At 55.2% G+C, this 20,854-nt stretch overlaps 1 protein-coding gene across 4 annotated transcripts in view; it reads left to right on the top strand.

Moving 5' to 3' along the window:
- Positions 1-19,614, top strand: part of PTPRU (protein tyrosine phosphatase receptor type U) — an 88,495-nt gene extending 68,881 nt beyond the window's left edge. For 2 of the 4 annotated variants that reach the window (XM_024976169.2, XM_024976162.2), the window contains 14 exons: positions 172-248; positions 1,950-1,967; positions 5,847-5,883; positions 6,471-6,568; positions 6,649-6,765; positions 7,522-7,676; positions 9,100-9,235; positions 10,489-10,638; positions 11,530-11,703; positions 14,213-14,353; positions 16,467-16,592; positions 16,716-16,873; positions 18,081-18,216; positions 18,429-19,614. In XM_024976169.2, the coding sequence (XP_024831937.1) occupies positions 172-248; positions 1,950-1,967; positions 5,847-5,883; positions 6,471-6,568; positions 6,649-6,765; positions 7,522-7,676; positions 9,100-9,235; positions 10,489-10,638; positions 11,530-11,703; positions 14,213-14,353; positions 16,467-16,592; positions 16,716-16,873; positions 18,081-18,216; positions 18,429-18,491 (1,586 nt within the window). In that variant the 3' untranslated portion in view covers positions 18,492-19,614. The remainder of the gene's footprint in view (positions 1-171; positions 249-1,949; positions 1,968-5,846; positions 5,884-6,470; positions 6,569-6,648; positions 6,766-7,521; positions 7,677-9,099; positions 9,236-10,488; positions 10,639-11,529; positions 11,704-14,212; positions 14,354-16,466; positions 16,593-16,715; positions 16,874-18,080; positions 18,217-18,428) is intronic. The other 2 variants (XM_005203219.5, NM_001191494.1) reach the window with 1 other exon arrangement.
- Positions 19,615-20,854: the final 1,240 nt, after the last annotated feature.

Below are 20,854 nucleotides of genomic sequence, written 5' to 3'. Positions count from 1 at the left end.
ACCTCCAGCAGTACGGAGGGCCCGCTGGTCAGCCCTGAGTCTCTAGGTTCCCTGACTGCCCTGCCTGTGCCCTGGCTCTGGCCTCCAGGAAGCCTCCCCGCTACTGCCCCCAGGCTGGGCTCCCCAGTTCAGCCCCTGCCCACCCCACGGCCACGTGCTCTGTGTTTCCAGACGATCGGCACCGAGTGAAGCTGCACCCGATGCTGGGAGACCCTGACGCCGACTACATTAACGCCAACTACATAGACGTGAGTGCCTCAGCCCGTCGTGTCCGCCGACTGGCCCTGGCCGCTCCAGGCTCACTGTCCGGGCGGGGCGGGGCCGGCAGGGAAGAAGTCGGGGTTCACATGGCTGGATTTCTGAGCGCCCCCACCTCCTGCAGTCAGTGCCAGGGAGCTCAGCGGAGGGGAGGACAGGGTGGGCGGTGGCTGTCAGGAGGGCTTCCCTGGGGTGGAGTGTGAGTGAAGCAGAATGGAGGCAAGAGGGCAGACAGCCAGGCCTAGAGGTGAGGACAGGTCCCTTCTCCGTGAGGGGCCCCGAGGCTGGAGGTGGGGTTCTCACGGCACACAGTCAGGCTGAGTCAGGCAGGGGCTGGACTGTGAAGGCCTCGAATGGCAGGCTGAGGAGCTGGGCGTTTTTCCTAGGGGCGTCAGGGAGTATTGGAAGTGTTGGACTGTGACAAACTCAGGTTAACTGACCATGTAGTGTGTGCCAAGCACTGTGCTAAGCACTTTATGCCAAATATTTAATTGTCTATAATCCCGACAACCACCCTATGCTGTGGTCAGCATCGTGGCCTCACTTTACAGGTGAGGAAAACTGGGGCTCAGAGAGGTGAAGCCACTTTTCCTCTAGGTGACCCAGCTTGCAAATGGTCAAGAAGGGAGCCGCATCTCAGCTGGTCGGGGTCTCCAGAGCTTTTGCTGCTGATGACACGGCTGTCCTGCCAGCTGCAGCAGCTACTGGTCAGGCTGGACCAGATGGAGGAGGGGCCGGAGACAGGGCAGGCAGCCAGGGGGGCCTGGGCTTGGGTGTGAGGAAGAGGCGATGAATCTGCTCCCCAAGTGTGGATGAGAGTGGGACAGGACAGGCCCAGGGACGCTGATCAGACTCCCCGACCGGCAGCAAGTCAAGTGTGCAGAGAATCACTTATTCATTCGTTAGATGTTAAATATATTTTGAGCATCTTCTGTGTACCAGGCATTGTGCTGGCCACCGGGAATACACCTGTGAAAAAGGAGACATAGTCCCTGCTTTCCTTGAATCCGTAGATTCTAGTCGGGGAGGCTCATAAACATACAACTAAAATGAATTCAGGTTAGATGGGCAGTCACAGGCCAGGAAAGAGAAGTGAATGACTTTCTCAGCATCGTACCACGAAGGTAGTGGTGGGGTCAGCTTTAGCTGTGTTGGGCTGCATGGAGGCAGAGGGCTTGTGCTGGCTTTAGGTGGCTGGAGAGGGAAGGGAAGGGTAATCTCAGGCAGGACCAGTGTGCCAGGTCAGAGGTGTATCTGGAAGCGGGGGGCAATCAGGGACGGTGGAGGTGACCTCTCTTCTCCTTCTTCACTTCCTCCTGGTGGCCAGATGCGCTCGCCCATATTTGCCAGAATCCCTTGCTTTCTCGCCCACCCACCCCTCCCCCACCCTCTCCCCAGGCTGCAGTATGGTCGGACCTGGCCTCACCTCTCAGACTTGGGCAGCTTTGGGGACAGGGACAGGGGCCTCGCTTCGGGGTCCTCAAGGCCCTAGTCGGCTTCTCCTGCGGCCCTGCCAGGGCCCTGCCCCTGCCCTTTTCTTGCCCAGGCCCGGCCACCCGTCTCTGCTCTGCCACGCCTGCTGGGCATCACCCATTCCAGCCACTCCTGTGCTCCGCCGTCCACCTCCATCTGCCTCTGGCCTAATATCTGTCTCTTTTGCTTTGTCCTGTTCCCTCACTGGAATCATTAAGATTCGGATAAACCGTGAAGTAAGTATCTCTCTCCCGTTTCCTCCTCCTCCTGTCTGTCTGACCGGCCGTATCTCAGGCTCTCTCACAGTCTCTGGCTGTCTCTCTCTCTCTCTCTCTCTCTCTCTCTCTCGTCTTTGTCTTCCTTCTCCTCCACTTGTGTGCCCAGCACCAACCGTCCACTTCAGCAGCCTGGTCAGGGGCCCCCGGGACTGAAAGTTTGACACGACCCCTGTTGTAAACAATGCCCTCCATCTCCTCTACCCTAAGGGGGGGCCTGCAGTGTCCGGGTACCTCCCCAGGTCCTAGCCACCTCCCTGGCCACCACCTCTGTCGCCCTTCTCCCCAGCTCCCTGTGCCCTATGAGTCCTCATTAACCATACCTTCTGTGGGTCTGGGAGTGGTCGGGTGGCAGGAGCTGCCCTGGGTGCCCTGTCCCCCCACTGCTTGGGGGTCCGGGCCTTCCAGGGAGCAGGGGTGGCCCCAGGCACTCCCCTTTAATAGTAATTTCCCTTGTGTTACAACCCTTTGTGATCAGTTTGCTTGAAACTCAACCCTCACCACTTTGCCCCAAATTTAGCCCTAATTTGAATGTTTTATTTTGGGGGAACAGTTGGGTATTTTATCTTAAAAAATTTTGCTATGTTTGGGCCTTATAAGAATTAAAAAAAAATTTCATCTAGCAGAGTCCTCTCATTTGATTTTTTTAATGTAACTTTTGTAACAGTTGATACCTGATGGGATTATTTTTTTGGGTACCTTGTCTATTTTATCTTCTTTTTTCTTTTACAAATGTATGTCTGGCTTTTTTCTGATTGCAAAAATACAACTCATTATTAGACTTTCAGACAACGTGTATATGCTTGGGGCCTTGCACTAATATATAAAGTGTAAGGTCCCTGCTGTCGCTTATGCTGGAGATGACAGTTGTTCCTTAAGTGCTCCTAGATACCCTCTGCGTTATTTTGAGTTTCTTTACACAGTTGATTTGTAAAGTTGCTAAACTTACATGGAATATTAGACCCACAGAAGGCAATGGGTGTACTCAGCCTTAGCACCCCCATTAGGAGGTGATGAATATAGATCATTATATATATTTTTTTACTTAAAAATTTTTTTTATTTTAAATTTTTTGGCCACACGGCGTGGCCTATGGGATCTTAGTTCCCCAATCAATTTCCCAATCAGGGATTGAATCTGTGCTCCCTGCATTGGGAGTGTGGAGTCTTAACCGCTGGACGGCTGAGTAATCCCTAGATCATTATACGTTTTTACATCTCAATCTCCACATGACACATTCATTTAGTTGTTGCCAGACTCTTATGAAATTCCCTGAGGGGACATGGCTTATTTCATTTTCAAAGGCCTGTTACCAAAAACATTATTGGCTGAGTACGTGCTCTGTGCCAGGCATTTCTGACACCTCATGTCATCTTTGCCACACTCTATGAGGTCGAGACCTGCACTTGGCAGATGACAAAACTGAGGCTTAAAAAGATTGAGTGGCTTACTCATGGCCCCAAGGCTCTGGATTAGCAGAGCTGGGGCCTCAAATCCAACCTGAGCCCTGTACCCTTACATGAGACCCTCCCACCCTTACATGAGACCCTGGATCTCTCTCTTTGGGGGCATTGGGATGCCCCAGGGGCCTTGCCCACTGTGCAGGTAGTCAGTCTCCTAGCTCTGCCCAAAGGCACCAGGGAGGGGCGAGTGTCTGCCCAGGAACAGGCTCCTAGGACATGCTGATGCCCCAGAGTAGGAGCACCCCTGCTCTCTAATCCTGGTCTCTAAAGCGGGTGTGCTCACGGTGGCCTCCTTATCTTCCTTTAGCATCTGATCATTTAAAACTTTCCATTTCACTGTCCTCTGTGTGACGTAATTGTGCAATAATGCACATGTGCAACTAAAAAGTGAACATGCAGATATTGAAAGCCATCTGTCTGAAAAAGTATTGAGCTGTTTGCTGTATGTGTTGATTAGCAGTTGGGTGCTGGCAATATGCTGGGCACTGGAGACTCTGGCCCTCGTGTGAGAGTCTCAGGCAAACTGGCTTTAGTGGAGTAGCCTGTTCCCAGCTTGACTCAGGCTGGAGGTGGAGGGCAACACTGGCAGCACCTCTGCCGAGCGCCCCCTCTGACCCCAGTTGCCCAGCATCTCCCCTAAAATGAAGCAGAGGCGTGGCTGGGGAGACAGTGGGAAGGAGTTAGGCTAGGCCTGGAGAGGTTCCGGTAGTGAGGGTTGAGTGACTCTGGGAGGCTCTTCATTCTTGGTAACTTTGACTGTGTTTTGGTCATTTTCATGGGAACGTGTAGGTATACAGCAAGTGCGTGTCTTGGTATTATTCTCATATTCTGGAGGAGAACAGAGGCTTAGAGAGTCAGAGAGCCTGGCTACTCCAAGTGTGTTTTGAGGCCCCACCTTGGCACCACCTGGGATCTGGTTGGAAATGCACAATCCCAGGCCCCGCCCCAGACCGTCTGAATCTGAATCTGCCTTTTAACAAGATCTCCAGGAGATTCGCATGCACATTAAAGGCTGAGAAGTGCCTGCTTAGTGCCTAGAATCACACAGTTACTACTTGGCAGCAGAGACCCAGCTCAGCCTGACCCAAGACTTGTATTGTTAACTGCTGTTGTACACTGCTGTCTGCCCAGTAATTCTCGATGTTCACACCACTGAGACCTTCAGTGATACTTGTTGACATTTAAAGTGGTAGCAGTAATAAAGGCGACTCTCGATTAACTACTGGCTTTGTGTTTGCCATGTGCCAAGCCCTTAATGTGTGTAACTTTACCCTTCACAGCAGCCCAAGGAGATAAATACTATAATTATTTGTTGTACAGATGTGAAAATATAGACATAAAGAGATAAAGGAATTTGCCCAACACTTAGCAGGAGTTGTATAGAATTGGGATTTGTGCTCTGGCAGTCTGACTGCAGGGCCCCTTGGGCCTGGGAAGCCCACTGGGTCAAAGGATTTGCTGGGAGCTGTGTTGAGGGTGTGAACTTGAGGCCAGTGTCTGGTCTCTTGCACCAGCTCTGCAATGCTTCTTACTTATCCCGTGTCACCTGCATCGATTCCCTGGGTGTCTCATGTGGGCAAGATCTCATGGGTGGTTCCCGCCTCAGGGTGGGAGTGGAGTCTGGCTGGTTCCACTTCTCAGCCTGGGCGCTCTGGGGATGGAAGATGAAAGTAGCTCTTGGCCTCATTTGTGGGAGATAATACAGGTAAAGTGCTTAGCACAGTATGTGTCCATAACAGGGCCTCAAACATTTATTATTATTTTAATAAATAACTATGTAAGTTATTTATTATCGTTATTATCATTATTATTGACTTTGAAGATTTTAAAAAACATTTTATCTAAGGGCCATGAGCAACTCCTGTGCTCACTTGCTCCTAACCTGAAGCCTTCATTGGGCCACCCCAAGCCCTGGGTGACCGGGTTGTGGGGAGGGACATTGCCCATTCTGGTTGCCCTGAGCAGGGCTGAGATAACTGACAAGACCCAGCCTGGGGCCTGGGATTGCTTAGGGTCTCTGGGGCTTTGGGAACAAGGTAGGGTGACTCTGCAATGTATTTGTCTCCAAAGAGCAGCTGGGTTATAAGCAGATTACAGACAATTATCCCCAATTATGAAAGGGGAGACCCTCTAGGCCTGTGAAGGAGTCGTGTCTTCCCTTGGATCACGTAGCAAAGATGGGTTTAAACCCACGACCCTGGTATCCAGGCTCTACTTCCTTCCTTACTTGGGGATGGGCAAAGGACAGGTCAAGAGGGTGGGGCACTTCCCTGAGTGGGGGCTGTGTGTGCAGCTGCTGGGAGAGGAGGGCAGAGGGGCCTGAGCAAGTGAGGGGCCAATCCTCCGGGTCTTAACACACCCTCTTCTCCTGTTCCAGGGTTACCACAGGTCAAATCACTTCATAGCCACTCAAGGTACTCTGCCCATGTTCCCCCCACCCCCGCCCCAGTGTGCTGAGTGCCCTCTGTCTGCCTTCCTGCCTTCCCTGCTGCTCTGCCTGCCTCCCTGTCTGCCTTCCATCTGTCTGTCTGTCTGGATCTTCTGGAATCTGGACATCCATATCTGTTCCCTCTTTGTGTTTGTGTCTCCCGACGTCTGCTGTCTGTGTGTATCTCCTGGTCCACCTGTCTGTCTGCATGCAAAAGGGTCAGCCAGCCTCGGTCCTCATGGGTGTGGACTGTGCCTCTTGGTCTGGGGGCTGCCTGGGTCCCTTGGGCTGTGTCTTATCCTCTCCACTGTCCGTCTGTCTATCCCTCCTGGAAGCTTGTGCCATGGCCCTCCAGCTCTTCCTCCTGGGTTCCACTCAGGATGACCGGGGTCTCCAGGCAGGCTCTCTCTGATAATGACCACCCCAAGGACAGTTGATGGGGGTGTGTGGGGGTGAGCATGAAGCCCCCACTGGGGCTCAGGACCCTCCTGGCCTGCATCAGTGGTGTGGGCAGTGGTGTGCTAGGCCTGGGTGGAGACCTGGCCTTAGAGACAAGCCCTCTCTGTGCCCCAGGGCCAAAGCCTGAGATGGTCTACGACTTCTGGCGCATGGTATGGCAGGAACACTGTTCCAGCATTGTCATGATCACCAAACTGGTGGAGGTGGGCAGGGTAAGTGGGGCCCCGGGGGAGGGGGCGTGGCAGGTGGGGGCAGTGAAGAGCCCACTGAGCCTGCCCCTTGGGGACTCCAGGTGAAATGCTCTCGGTACTGGCCGGAGGACTCTGACATGTACGGGGACATCAAGATCACGCTGGTGAAGACAGAGACTCTAGCCGAGTATGTCGTGCGCAGCTTTGCCCTGGAGCGGGTGAGTCTCCTGTGGTCACCAGGCCCCTGCTGGGGTGCCTGAGAAGGTGGGGCAGGGCCCACACCGCCCCCCCAGCCCAGGAGTGGAGGGTGGGGGTGGCCCTCTGCATCCCGAGCAGGGGGCACTGTGAAAGGATGGGAAGGTGGCCGTCTTGACTGCTGACTGCAAGAGGAAGTCAAGATGATGAGGATGGTGCGCACGTAGAGAACGATGAGGACAGCTGCCAGGTGCCGATCCTGCTCTGTGCCCGGCTGTGCTCAGCTCGTTACACGTGTTGTTTCAGGCCTGCTTCAGTCCGTGGGTTAGGCCTTTGCCATTAGCCCCATTTTACAGATAGGGAAAGTGAGGCTCAAGAGTGGTTACATCACTCATGAAAGGCCGCAGGTGAGGGATGGCACAGTCTTATTTGACTGTCTATAAAGTCCTCAGAGGAAGGATAGTTTTCCTCCTTTGAACTAAGACTGAGAGCATCAAAATGATCTCTTCAGGCAGTTGTGTAGCAGGTGGTGGAAGTGGGTGACTTGCAGATCCTGGCCCAACCCCTGCCTAACGTGTGTTTTGTCTTGGGCAAGCGGTTTCTCGTCTTTGAGGCTTAGGTTTCTTACTTGTACAATGAGTCATTAATACCCACCTCGTTAGTCTCATTGGGGTGAACTGAGTGCCTGCGGTGAGACGCTCACTCCCGTGCCTGGCACACTGCAGGTGTCTGGTAGACGCTGGCAGGGGCTCTGACTGTCACTTCTGTTATCTCCCCAGAGAGGCTACTCTGCCCGCCACGAGGTCCGCCAGTTCCACTTCACGGCCTGGCCGGAGCACGGCGTCCCCTACCACGCCACGGGGCTGCTGGCCTTCATCCGGCGTGTGAAGGCCTCCACGCCCCCTGACGCTGGGCCCGTGGTCATCCACTGCAGGTGGGGTGCTGGGGAGCCCAGGGAGAAGGGGGTGGGGAACGAGGTTGTCCGAGGTTCCTAAAGGAGACCGGGCCCGAGTCCATCCTGCTCAGAGGCAGAGGACAGGGGAGAATGACCCGCTGGTGCCCTTTGCCCTTTGAGCTTCGGCTCTGGGATTGGCACCGTTGTGTGCACACTGAGAAGTGTAGCTGATTATTATGGGTTATTGTACTAATAAGTAAGCTTTAGGAATTTCCCCAATTTCACTGTGAAGGACTCAGCACTACTCAGATCAAGAAACAGAACATTAACAGAACCCAGAAGTCCCTGGAACTCCCTTCTGGCCTGTACCCCACCTCCTCCCTTCCAGAGTGATCGCTCTCCTGACTTCTAAGCCTGAGATTCATTGTGCATGCTTTTGAACTTTGTATCAGTGGAATCACACATCAGGTGCTCCTTGGAGTCTGACTTTCTCTCAGCCTTATGCTTGTAAGGTTCATCCATATTGTATCCAATTCTGCTGTGTGAACAAACCACCCTGTGCTTATCCATTCTGCTGTGGGGAGGCATTTGGGTGGTTTCCAGCCTTGAGCTGTTATGAACAGTGCTGCTAAGGACATTCTCTTGCATGTCTTTTGGCTGACACACACACTTGCATTTCTGGGAGGTAGGTACGTAGGAGTGGAATTGCTCTGTGAATGTTCAGCCTTCCTAGATACTGTGGACAATTTTCCAAAGTGGTTTCACTAATTCCAGCCCCTATCAGTGGCATATGGGATACCCACTGGCTGTGTGTCCTGGCCAACACGTCGCTCTCACCATTTTCAAGCTTGAGATCTTGGTGTCATCTTTGTCCTCCCCCCTCCTCTCAACCCTGCTCTACCTGGTGCTAAATGTGAGGATTCCAGAGATGGGTTCTACCCCATCTAGCTCTCAAGGAGCTCACAGTGAGGCAGGGAGACAGCCCCATAAACAGTGACCACGGAGAGGGAAGGGGGTTTTGGTAAGAGTCCGCCCAGATTGCTCTGGGAACTCAAAAGCCTGACATTTCCTGGAGGCTCCACTGAATATGGGTTTAAGTGTGTAGGGCTTTGAAGGATGTGTAGGAGATTTCCAGACATCCAAGAGACCAGAACATTCTTGGGTTACACTGAACATCACTTCTGTTCCTCTTCCCCCATCACAGCTGCCAAGTTGAGCTGGTTTTGGGTCTGCATTCTCTCCACCCTTTCTTTCCTCTCCATCCCCAAGGCCCAGCTCCCCCTCTGTCCTCTGTCACTTTCCCTGGAACTCCTCTTGCAGCCTCCTCTTAGGCTCCGCCATGTCCCCCATCGCCTGTGTGGTGTAGATATGGCCCAGGGCCCCAGGTCTCCTCTCTTCTTCTTCGCGGTCCTGGGCTCCCTCCCCAGGCCTCTGACCTGGCCCCCGGGTGCTCTCTCCCCAGCGCGGGCACTGGCCGCACAGGGTGTTACATCGTTCTGGATGTGATGCTGGACATGGCGGAGTGTGAGGGCGTCGTGGACATCTACAACTGCGTGAAGACCCTCTGTTCCCGGCGCGTCAACATGATCCAGACCGAGGTGAGGGTGCAGCCCTCCCCCACAGCCCCTCCAGGACAAGAGTCCCTCGTGTGGGAGCGCGAAGCTGGTGGAGGGTGTCAGAAAGGTGTCCTAGGATGTCGCCTTGTCCTTTCCCATCCCTGGACTTGGCCTGCCAGCCTCTTTCTTTTAAAATTTATTTTTATTGAAGTCAGTTGATTTGGATGAGATGGATGGCATCATCGAGGCAGTGGACATGAACTTGGGCAAACCTCGGGAGATGGTGAGGTTCAGGGAAGCTTGGCATGCTGCAGTCCATGGGGTCGCGAAGAGTCGGACATGACTTGGTGACTGAACAACAGCGTAGATGATTTACAACGTTGTTAATTCCTATTGTACAGCAAAGTGATCCGGTTACTCATATATACATTCTTCTTTTGAATATTGTTTTCTATAATGGTTTATCATACTGCTACTGCTACTGCTGCTAAGTCACTTCAGTCGTGTCCGACTCTGTGTGACCCCATAGATGGCAGCCCACCAGGCTCCCCCGTCCCTGGGATTCTGCAGGCAAGAACACCCGAGTGGGTTGCCATCTCCTTCTCCAATGCATGAAAGTGAAAAGTAAAGTGAAGTTGCTCAGTCGTGTCCGACTCTTAGCGACCCCATGGACTGCAGCCCACCAGGCTCCTCCGTCCATGGGATTTTCCAGGCAAGAGTACTGGAGTGGGGTGCCAGTGCCTTCTCCAGGTTTATCCTAGGATATCCTTTAAGACTGGAGGATAATTGCTTTGCAGTGTTGTTAGTTTCTGCTGTACAACCACATGAATCAGCCATATGCATACATATATTCCCTCCCTCTGAAGCCTCCCTCCCCATCACATGCCGTCCCCTGCCTCTAGGTCATCGCACAGCTGCCAGCCTCTCAGGGTCTTCCCAAGCTCAGCTCCATCGTGTTCACTTGGGTGAGGTCACACAGCACTGGGCCCAGGTCATAAGTTCTACAGTCAAGACATACTGCTTATTGGGTTTGTCTCCTCTCTAGATGTGTGACCCTGGGCTGTCCCCTCACCTTCAGAGCTTCTCGTAGGGTTATTATGGGATGCAATGTGAGATCAATGAACAAATATCCGTGGAGGCTGTTTCAAGTATGGTGGGTCCCACATGGAGTAACACATGGCTGGATTCTACCTCAGAGCACCCCAGCCGCAACTTTGAACTTGCCTCCTCCTGACCCTGAAGTCTCTCACTTCTGCTCCCCTCCTGGTTCCTCATATTCTCTCCTCCTGTTCTAGGAGCAGTACATCTTTATCCATGATGCAATCCTGGAGGCCTGCCTGTGTGGGGAGACCACCATCCCTGTCAGCGAATTCAAGGCCACCTATAAGGAAATGATCCGCATTGACCCTCAGAGTAATTCCTCCCAGCTGCGGGAGGAGTTCCAGGTGGGGCATGAGTGTGTGTGTATAGGTGTGGTTCGTGAGCGAGCATGTGTGTGGCATTGGGAGGCGCTCAGTGCTGTAGGGGGCTTCCCTGGTGGCTCAGATGGTAAAGAATCTGCTTGCAATGTGGGAGCCCTGGGTCCGATCCCTGGGTTGGGAAGATCCCCTGGAGAAGGGAAAGGCTACCCACTCCAGTATTCTTGCCTGGAGAATCCCATGGACAGAGGGGCCTGGTGGGCTACAGTCCATGGGGTTGCAAAGAATCAGACATGACTGAGTGACTGAAAAACAACATCAAGAAGAACAAGAGGAAGAAATGGAGACTCCATGAGTCAGGATGCCTGAGGCATGAAGGCAGGAGGGGAGGGGAGGTGGCCCAGAGTCCTCGGCTTGCTCCTGTGCCAGGCGTTCCTTGACAGGCCCGGGAAGATGGCCACCTGTGCCAGGGCCCTGGAGTCCGCTTTGTGGAAGACTTGGGGTTTCAGGGCTTGGCTCCTGGGAGTGATCCTTACGGTGCCTTCTGTGTATTGAAGGTGGTGCACGTGCCAGGCTTGGTGTTATCTCACTTTATTCTCCCAGCAATCCTTTGAGGTAGGCAAATAATTATTCCATTTTACAGCAGAGGGAAAATGAGGCTTAGAGATAGAGTAGCTTGTCTACAGTATACAGGTGGCGAGGAGGCAGACTCCAGTCTCCAGAGCTCCATCCGGGCCCTGCACAGCCTGAATCCAGGGAGCCTGGGTTCCCTCCCTCTCTCTCTTCTTTCTGGACCTCAGTTTCTCCATCCATAAAATGGGCATAATAACCCAGCCCAGTCTCCTTCATGGGGCCTCATGCGGGGAGGAGACCCCACAAACACAGGACATCACCTTCCCTTCCTCTCCCTCTCTGTAGACTCTGAACTCGGTCACACCGCCGCTGGATGTGGAGGAGTGCAGCATCGCCCTGCTGCCCCGGAACCGGGACAAGAACCGCAGCATGGATGTCCTGCCGCCTGACCGCTGCCTGCCCTTCCTCGTCTCCACGGACGGGGACCCCAACAACTACATCAATGCGGCCCTGACTGACGTGAGGCGCGGGGGTGGGCTGGGCTCTGGGACACCCTCACCCAGCAGTGAGGGAAGGTGCAGGAGCCAGGGAGGACTCAGGTTAGGGGAGCCCTCTGCCTTTCTGGGGCGGCCCATTGGGTGGCCTTCCTCCCGCACCAAGGATCTTCTATTCAGGGCACTCAAGAACCAGTGCTCCCCCTCAGGTATTACCCTCAGTCTGAGTAGGGATCTGGGTGGTGGAGTTCAGGCACGGCTGTCTCCATGGTTAGGCCCAGCAGAACCTGGGGTAGGATGAATGATTCAAGGGCTTTGGCTGGGGAGGCTGGGAGGGTTTGGGGTTGGGACGTGAGATTTGGTATCTGGAGCCAGGGGAGCTTGTCCTGGGGTGGTGGAGCTAGAGCCTGCCCAGGAACCTGGCCTGGAGTAGCTACTTGCTCCCCATGCCCAGTGGTCTGAGGACTCAGGAGCTGTTTAGAAGCCTCTACTCCCAGCTCAGGAGGCTCCACCCCCTTTATTGGGCTTTGCAAACAGAACCAGGGAATTTAGGGTCCAGTGAATAACTTCAGGGTGCCGCTGCCTGAGGGGGACAAGTCTTGTGAGTGACCCCCTATTCCTTCCTAAATGGAACCAGTTTGAGAGAGAGGTACAGGGCACACAGGTGGAGGTAAGATGTTACTGTTCTAAGGAAACTGGTGAGACTGGAGAAGGTGACTTCAGCTGTGTGGCTACGTGGATGGCTACTCCTTCAGCCTCGGGCGGGGAGACCTGTCCTCCCAGACTCAGTAGTCCAGCTGGAGCCCCTCCCCGCAAGGGGCAGGCCTTTACATGTTGGTGGGAGCGGCAACAGTTAAATGCACAGCTTCTGAGGAAGAGCTGGCCTGGAAAGAGAAGGGGAGGGCCTTCCCTTCAGAAGCTGAGCACTTCTGGTCTTGTCCCAAATCCACCTGTGAAGGTGGATGTCACCACTGGATGTCCATCCACGTGGAGATGAGGGCTGTGGGGAGGGAGCTTCCCCCATCGCAGAGATGAGGCAGACGGGCTTTTCTTGGCCCAGTTCTTAGCCAGAGCCTCTTGGCACAGCGGTGCAGGGAACAGTGGGGTTTCTCCAAAGAGAGAAAGCTCCCATACTTCCTTCCCCAGGGGCTTCCTGGAGTGAGCTGAAGGCAAGCAGGGGCGAGCAGTCACAGCCACTGAAGGGAGTGAACGGAGAAGGGGCTGGGGTCCTGGGGAGGTGGCCTAGGGTGCTGGTGAGCTTTGGAGGGGGACGTTGGAATCTGTGGCCTCACTCTCGGCTTGCTCTCTGGCCTCAGTGTGCCCGTCTGCACATGGGGGCGATGGAGGGGAGGCTCTCTGACGTCCTGAGCCCCTGAGCTGGAGAGGGTCACATTGGGCTCCTTGGCCTGGTGGGAATGGGCCAGTCCGGTGGAGAAGCTTCCTTGGGGCTGTGATAATGTCACACTTGATCCCAGCCATGCAGGGCCTGAGGCTTATGAGCCAGGCCCTGCTGCTTGCATTGCGGTGAGCTTATCTGGGGGCCAGGTGGGGGCCGTTTTTGGTGGTTAAGTCTGCAGGGAGCCCCACTGGGTGCCCAGGCCTGAGTGTTGGAGAGTCTGGCTGGGCTGGGCATTGGGGAGCTGCCAATCAGGAAGCCTTTGGTGGGTCCTGGGGAGAGGGGGTGGTAACAGAAGACCATCAGGAGAGGGAGGGGACATGGCACAGCAGGGACAGGGCAGGGTACAGGAGACTTGGGGCTGGAGCACTGAAATGGGGGGAGGGCTGTGGCTGGCTCACCTGGTGGGGCAAGGTCAGGAGTAGGGAATGGGGTCAGTACTGGTCACTGGTCTGGGGGCTTGAGTTGGGGTCCAGACCCTTCATCCATGGAGTTGGAAGGCACCTAGATATTTGTTTATTAAAAAAATATTTCTTGAACTCCTATAAAGTTCTGGTCACAGGCCACACCCTGAAAAAAATCTGCTCTCCTGAACCTTGCCTTTGGGGAAATGGGTTGAGACAGTCAACAAACAAGTATACAATGGACTGTCAGTTACTGTTAATTTCTTAAAGAAGCAACCAGATAGAGGAAGTGTTTAATGTGGGTTTTGGGGTATGCATGTGGTTATTTTTGATGAATTGGTAAAGAGGGCCTCTTTGAAGCGGTTGAAGTTAAGGAATGGCCAGAAAGAAGTGAGGGGAGAGCCCTGTACACCTGGGAAGTTTGTTCCAGGTAACAGCAACAGCAGGTGCGAATAGCAGGGAGCAAGCTTGGCCAGCCTCTGCCCACCACGCCCAAGCTCCCATTGCCACCTATTGGGAATCTTCCGCTATTTAGCTCAGGGGGGCCATGGGCTTGGGCCTTAGAGGCCTGGGGGCTCACCCTGTCAACTCAGGCCCCACGGTGCCAGCCAGACTCCACATTGGGTCCCTAGAGGCAGCCTGGTCCTGTGGGGTGGAGCTGGGGTGGGCAGGGCAGGAGGACAGTGGGGCAGAGGCTTGGCGGTGTTGGGCGCTGAGTCCTGGTTTCCCTGCAGAGCTACACCCGGAGCGCGGCCTTCATTGTGACCCTCCACCCGCTGCAGAGCACCACTCCCGACTTCTGGCGGCTGGTCTACGACTACGGGTGCACCTCCATCGTCATGCTCAACCAGCTGCACCAGTCCAACTCCGCCTGGGTGAGGGCTCCGCTGGCCAGGCGGCCAGCTGCCTGCTGCCCAGGCCTCAGTCTGTTCAAGGGCACATGGGAAAAGTCAGGGGTTGGAGCCCAGCTCTGCCACCTTGCCTACTTGCTGAGCTGCCTCAGATGTGTCCAACCCACTCCCAGAGCCTCGGTTTCCTTGTCTGTAAAACCAGGCTCAGCCCAGAGAAATGCAGCTGCTCTTTAGGCAGTATCTGATGTATACTAGGGACTCTGCTCTGCACTTATGGGCTGCAGGTGAGAAAATTAAGACCCAGAGAGGTGGAGGGACTTCTCCCAGGTCACACAGCTGGGAAGTGGCAGAGCTGTGCCCCTTACCTGGGGCTGCCTCCTCCCAGAGCCTCTGCTTCCTGTCACTCAGCTAATCATGGGGGCCTTTGAGGCAGAGTAGAAGTCCAGCCTCCTTACTTTCTGACAGTTTGATCTAGGGTAAGTTAATACACCTCTTCGAGCCTCAGTCTCCTTTTCTGTGAAATGGGGACTATCTCAGCACCTGTTCCGTCATGAGATTATCATCAGGATGGTGTGAGATGTGCGTGGGATGCTTAGCACTGTGCCGTGACTGGCACATTGCAGGTGCTCGGTACGTGACAGGGGTGAAGATGATGAAGGTGACCATTGCTTCTGAGGATGGTCCAGAATGTGGTCAGTGATCTCGGCCTGAGGCAGCTCCCCTCATTTCTTTCTGGGGCTCCAAAAGCTGGAACTCCTGGGAGGTCCAGACACCCCGCCTTCCAGCTCCATATGACCATTGCTATAAGATGAGCATGACAGCATGGAGATGGCCGCCTGGAGAAGATTGTTAACTGGGCTCCTTGCAAGTCAGGCAGTTGGTATAAATGACCTAGGACTTCAGGGTAATGGGCTCCAGGATCTGGGCAGAGGTCTAAGGGAGTCCCATGTTGCATGAACCCTGCCCTTACTAAGATGGAGGGGAGGGACCCAGAGGGAGGCTCACAGAGATGTCATTCACTAGTCACATATTTGTTCATTCATTCAACCACCTTTGCTCATGGGCCACTCCCTATCAACCTGGTGGGGAGGTGGAAGGGGTACATGTGGCCCCTCCCAGATCTCATGATTTAGGGGAAGCAGGTACTGAAACTGATCATGACAGCAGAGGCAGAAGGCTACCATGGAGCTGGTACAGGGACACAGAGGAGCCTGGGGGATGGTGTATCAGGGAGGGCTTCCTGGAGGAGGTAATGTCTGAGCTGAGAGGTACCGGAAGGGTAGAGTTGAGTTGGTGAAGAGATGGGGGACAAGTGGTCCATGGGGAGGGAGCAGCATGTGCAAAGGCCTGAATGCAAGGAGTTTCCAGGACCCCAGGAGAAAGAGGAAGGTGGTGTCTTTCCTTCATGGTCAGAGAGGGAGGCAGATGGAGCAGGGTATTGCCTGGGAGGAGCCCGGGGACTATTTCACAGCTGGAGAAACTGGGGCTCGGAGGAAGGAAGAGCCTTGCTAGAAGGCTCTACTGGAGGGCTGGGGCCTCAGACCAGCTCCCCAGAAGACCCACATATTTGTGTGTAAGGGGGTTGTGCCTTCCCTGTCCCTCCACTGGCTTGAGAATGTGACCTGGAGGGGGGTACCTTTAGGACCCTGACTCCACGGAGGGGTCCTGGGGCAGGAGTAGGGGGGTGCTAAGCTGTGCTGCAACAGAGGGACACCCCATGTCTGTAAGCTGATGCTGGAGGGCTGAGGCAGCGAGAGAGAAGGCCTCGGGGCAGGGGTGCTGGGGTGAGCGGGGGTCATTTGAGGCTTGTCCTTGGAAGAAGGCAGCCAGGGGGAGGTGTATGTGCTTGTGAGGGTGTTAGGTGTAGCTGTCTAGCGGCACAGCGGTGTCAATGAACCCACAACAAAGAGTTTGTCTCTGCTGATTTGAGTGTATCAGTACAAACGCACCGGGCGGGTGTACACTGTGATTTGATAGGTGAGTGGTGGGATGTTGGGGGGCGGAGGGGGGACTTGAACGTGAGTCTGGAGTGAGTGGTGGGCTCCTGGGCAAACATGGAGGTCTGGGGGTGGGTGTGAGCAGCAGCTGCCCCACCAGCTCGGCTCAGCTCAGCTCGCCTTCCCATCCTGCACAACAGCCCTGCCCACAGTACTGGCCGGAGCCAGGCCGGCAGCAGTATGGCCTCATGGAGGTGGAGTTCGTGTCAGGCACAGCGGACGAGGACTTGGTGGCCCGAGTTTTCCGGGTGCAGAACATCTCTCGGGTGAGTGGGGTGGGAGCTCCAGGATGAGAACCTGGGTGGGGGCTGGGCTGGACCCTCTCGAGGTCCCCAGGGGGCCGTGGAACCCTGGTGCTCAGGTCCCCTGGCTGATTGCTTCCGCCCCAGATGCAGGAGGGGCACCTGCTGGTGCGACATTTCCAGTTCCTGCGCTGGTCTGCCTACCGGGACACTCCTGACTCCAAGAAGGCCTTCCTGCACCTGCTGGCGGCGGTGGACAAGTGGCAGGCGGAGAGTGGGGACGGGCGCACCATCGTGCACTGCCTGTGAGTGCCGGCCCGCCCTTGGGTGGGAAGAGGGCTTGGGGCGCCATGGACCAGGGGCAGAGGTCGGGGTGAGAGAGGGCTTCAGGGCTGGCATCCCAGCCCTGAGCTTCCGGACAGCATGGCCCCATAAAGCTGACCCTGCCTTCCTTGGAGGAGCCCTGTCACTTTCCAGGGTGTGGACTCCATCCTAAACGCGTGACCAGTATAGCCTCTTTGTGATGTTTGACTTTGCCAGTTTAATTGGAGAGAGTCCTGTGTAAATAGATGAACCCATGATACGGTAGTGGTACACTTTTTAAGCCAATGGAATCCTGGCCTTTGTTCATGCCTGCATGCATGTACTTTCTTTCTTTCCTTCCTCGTGCATTCATTTACATGCCTCATTCACAGGTTCATCTATTCACTCACATCTGGGTGCACTCATTCCTTTGCCCCCCACATTTTCATGCTTTCAGCACTTACTGACCCTAGTGCCAGGCTGGGCACACAGGATGCAGGGGCAGGGAGCTGAGTCAGGCAGGGCCTGGCCCTCTCAAGGGCTTTTGGTTTTAGTGGGAGATGCCCCTCAGGAAGGGGACAGAGGGCCTGGTTTGTCCCTCATCTCCCAAAGAAGCACCGCCCCGGGTCACAGAGAGCAGAGGAGGGAGAGGGCTGGGGGAATCAGAGGGTCTCCCTGGCGGTGCCGCCCGTTTGGGAGTGTCTCTGTGCGCTTGAGGCTGTGTCTGTGATACTGGGGGTGACTGGTGATCTCAGTGTTTGTTTTCCACTCTGCTGCCTGGATTTTTGCTTGCTGCCTTGCAGCGCTCCTCTGTCACTGACTTTGTCTGGGTGTCTTTCTCCTGGAGTGTGTCTCGATTCCTTGTTCTTAGAATCTGCTCTGTTTCTCATAGAGGTTCTGTTCTAGATACCTTCCGCTTGGGATGCTAGTCCTTTATCCTCTGACTCCACCCCCTTAACCAGCGCTTCCTGCTGCCCACCTTTGGGCTCCCTGACCCCTTCCATCTGGGTTTCCTAGCCCCTCCCCTCTGGGTTCCCTGACTCCTCCCTTCTAGGGTCCCAGGCCCCGCCCCTCCCTTCTGGGTGTCCTGGCCCCTCCCTTCTGGATTCCCGGACTCCTCTCTTTTGGGTTCCCTGGCCCTGCTCTCCATCTTTGAGTTCACCCTACCCCGCAAGCCCAACCCCAAATCTTTTCATGTTTCTCCTTTAGAAATGGGGGCGGCCGTAGCGGCACCTTCTGCGCCTGCGCCACGGTCCTGGAAATGATCCGCTGCCACAACCTGGTGGACGTTTTCTTTGCTGCCAAAACGCTTAGGAACTACAAACCCAATATGGTGGAGACCCTGGTGAGGAGCCCTGTACCCCTTGCCTGTCCGCTTCCAACCTCCTGGTCCACTCCCTACCAGGCCCCCCTCGGATACCCTCTCCCGTATCTGGGCCCCACAGTTGGGCCTTGGGGTCTAGTCCTGTGGTGGGAAAGCATCACCCCCATTTCTCCCCTTCTCCCTGACCGTGGGGCAGAGAGGGACCTGGCTGGTGACTCCTGTCCCTCTCCCAGGATCAGTACCACTTCTGCTATGACGTGGCCCTGGAGTACCTGGAGGGGCTGGAGTCAAGATAGCAGGGGCCCCTGGCCTGGGGCACCCACTGCGCACTCAGGGCCAGGCCCACCATCCCCAGCGGACCCACGAGGAAGACCTGCGCCCCCAGGGAAAGCACTGGAGTGGGTGCTGGGCCAGCCTGGTGCCCCCTTCCACTGTGGGCAGGGCCTTTCAGCACGGCCGTGAGCAGGCTGTGGGCCAAGGAGGAGCTTAGCAAGACTGCAGCCAAGCCTGCCTCACGGAGTCCTGCAGGCCTGCTGAGAGCCCTGGCACCTCCTGGCAGAGTGGCCGGCTCGGAACTGCCAGCTTAGGGGGCCCCAGACCCAAGCCCCTGGACTGCATCCCAGCCCTTGGCAGAGATGAGTGAAGCCCTGCAGAGCAAATGGCAGGCCAGGGTTTCCACCCAGCTTGGCCCCACGTGGGGAGAGCGTGCACTGGGGCTTGGCATCTAATATCCCATCTGGCCAGCCCCTGCAGGTCTTGGGGAGACCACACTCTGCCCTGATTCTCCAGTAGGCACTTCAGACTGGTCCTCGCAGGGGCAACTTCAGCTCCCTTCTCCACCCCTCGCCTCCCTGCAGCCCTAGGGATATTTTGCTCATGATCCCCCCAACCCCGAATTTCTGCATCCCTGAATGTGCCCTGACCTCCCCCAAACCAGGATCTGCCCATCCCTACCCTGTCCTGTGTGGGGTCCCTTTCTTGCTTGACCCAATGTCTGCAGAATGACTTCACCTCAGCCCCCTCTGCCTGTCACTTCAGGCCTCACTGGCTGGGTCCTGCTCCGCCTGGCTCAGTGACAATCGGCAAGGCTGCACGACAGCCCCTGGGGTTGAGGTCCCTGTGGCTCCTGGTCAGGGTGCCTCCTGGGGCGCTGTTGTCAGGGGTGCTCACCACCCCCTAGGGTTTGGAGAAAGAAGGTATATTTTGAGATGGAAGATCAATGCTTTTCTGTTTATTTTTTGATGGGTGGGTGGGAAGTTCTCTTTAAAATGGGGCAGGCCACACCCCCATTCCGTGCCTCAATTTCTCCATCTGTAAACTGTAGATATGACTACTGACCTACCTCGCAGGGGGCTGTGGGGAGGCATAAACTGGTTGTTTGTAAAGCGCTTTGTAAATAAACGTGCTCTCTGAATGCCACCGAGCAGCCTTTTATGTGTCTGACCAGCCTGACTGGAACCTGCCCCCAGCCTCCCAGTGCCATGGGAGGGCCCCGGTCTGGTCTTGGATTTTCCATCCATAAAATGGGGGGAGAGGCATGGACCCGAGCATCATTCAGGGGCCTTCCACTTGCAGAGCTGGCTCCACCCAAGCCTCTGAAGCACTCAGACAGGAGGCTTTATCCCGAGACCTCTGATGGCCATGGAGCTGCCTCTCAGCCCCTGTGGGCTTGGATCTAGGTTGAGCTCCTTTGGGTCCCTCCTGAGAAGCTCAGGCTTTGGTGTCAGACAAATGGTCCCCCAGGGCTGTGAGACCCTGGGCCAATCAGCTGCCTCTCCCGACCTTGGTTTCTTTTCCATTTGTAAAATGGAGACAGTTCTATTTAGGATGAAATGAGACAGTGATTAAGTGCCTGTGTGGTGGCGGGTGTGTGGAAAGAGGTCCGTTTAAAACACAACACAGACCGGACAGGGTGGACCCACTTCAGCTGCCCGAGTCCGGCCCATCCCCAGTCTTGGAGGAGGAGTGAGCTGGCTGGCAGGGACTCAAGTCACCCCTGGCTCTGTCACAAACTTGCTGTAGGACATGGGCAAGACTCATCGTTTCTGGGCCTTGGTTTCTTCATGTGGAGACTGGCACTATGATGTACTGATTTTGTCCACACTGACTGACTCTGCCTCAGTTTCTCCATTGGTTGAAGAATACAGTCCATTCTAAAACCCTCACAATTCAATATCCTTTAATCTGAATTAAAAATCTTTTGATGGTTATGATCCCACTTAGCGAGGGCACAAGCTGACCTTCCCATTCATTCTGAACTGACCACTAAGACTTACCTGATGGGCCACAAATGTATGTCATAGATACCGGCCAAGCATTATCTGGGACTTGCTTTGACCAACAGAATGTGGCAGAATTGACATCAGGTGAGCTTCTGGGCTTCCCAAGTGGCGCTAGTGGTAAATAACCCACCTGCCAATGCTGGAGACATGAGTCGTGGGTTCTATCCCTGGGTCTGGGAAGATCCCCTGCCGAAGGGTGTGGCAACCCACTCCAGTATTCTTGCTTGGAGAATCCCATGGACAGAGGAGCCTGGTGGGCTACAGTCCACAGGGTCATAGAGAATCGGACGTGACTGAAGCAACTTAGCATGTAGCACGAGCTCTGGCTTCTAGACCTCGAGAGGCATTGCAGCTTTTGCTTTTGCCCTCTTGGCACT

The sequence above is a fragment of the Bos taurus genome, chromosome 2 (genome assembly GCF_002263795.3).
Source record: "Bos taurus isolate L1 Dominette 01449 registration number 42190680 breed Hereford chromosome 2, ARS-UCD2.0, whole genome shotgun sequence".
NCBI classification, from domain to species: domain Eukaryota; kingdom Metazoa; phylum Chordata; class Mammalia; order Artiodactyla; family Bovidae; genus Bos; species Bos taurus.
Note: the sequence above shows the minus strand (reverse complement) of the source record. Positions and strands in the feature narration are given on the sequence as shown.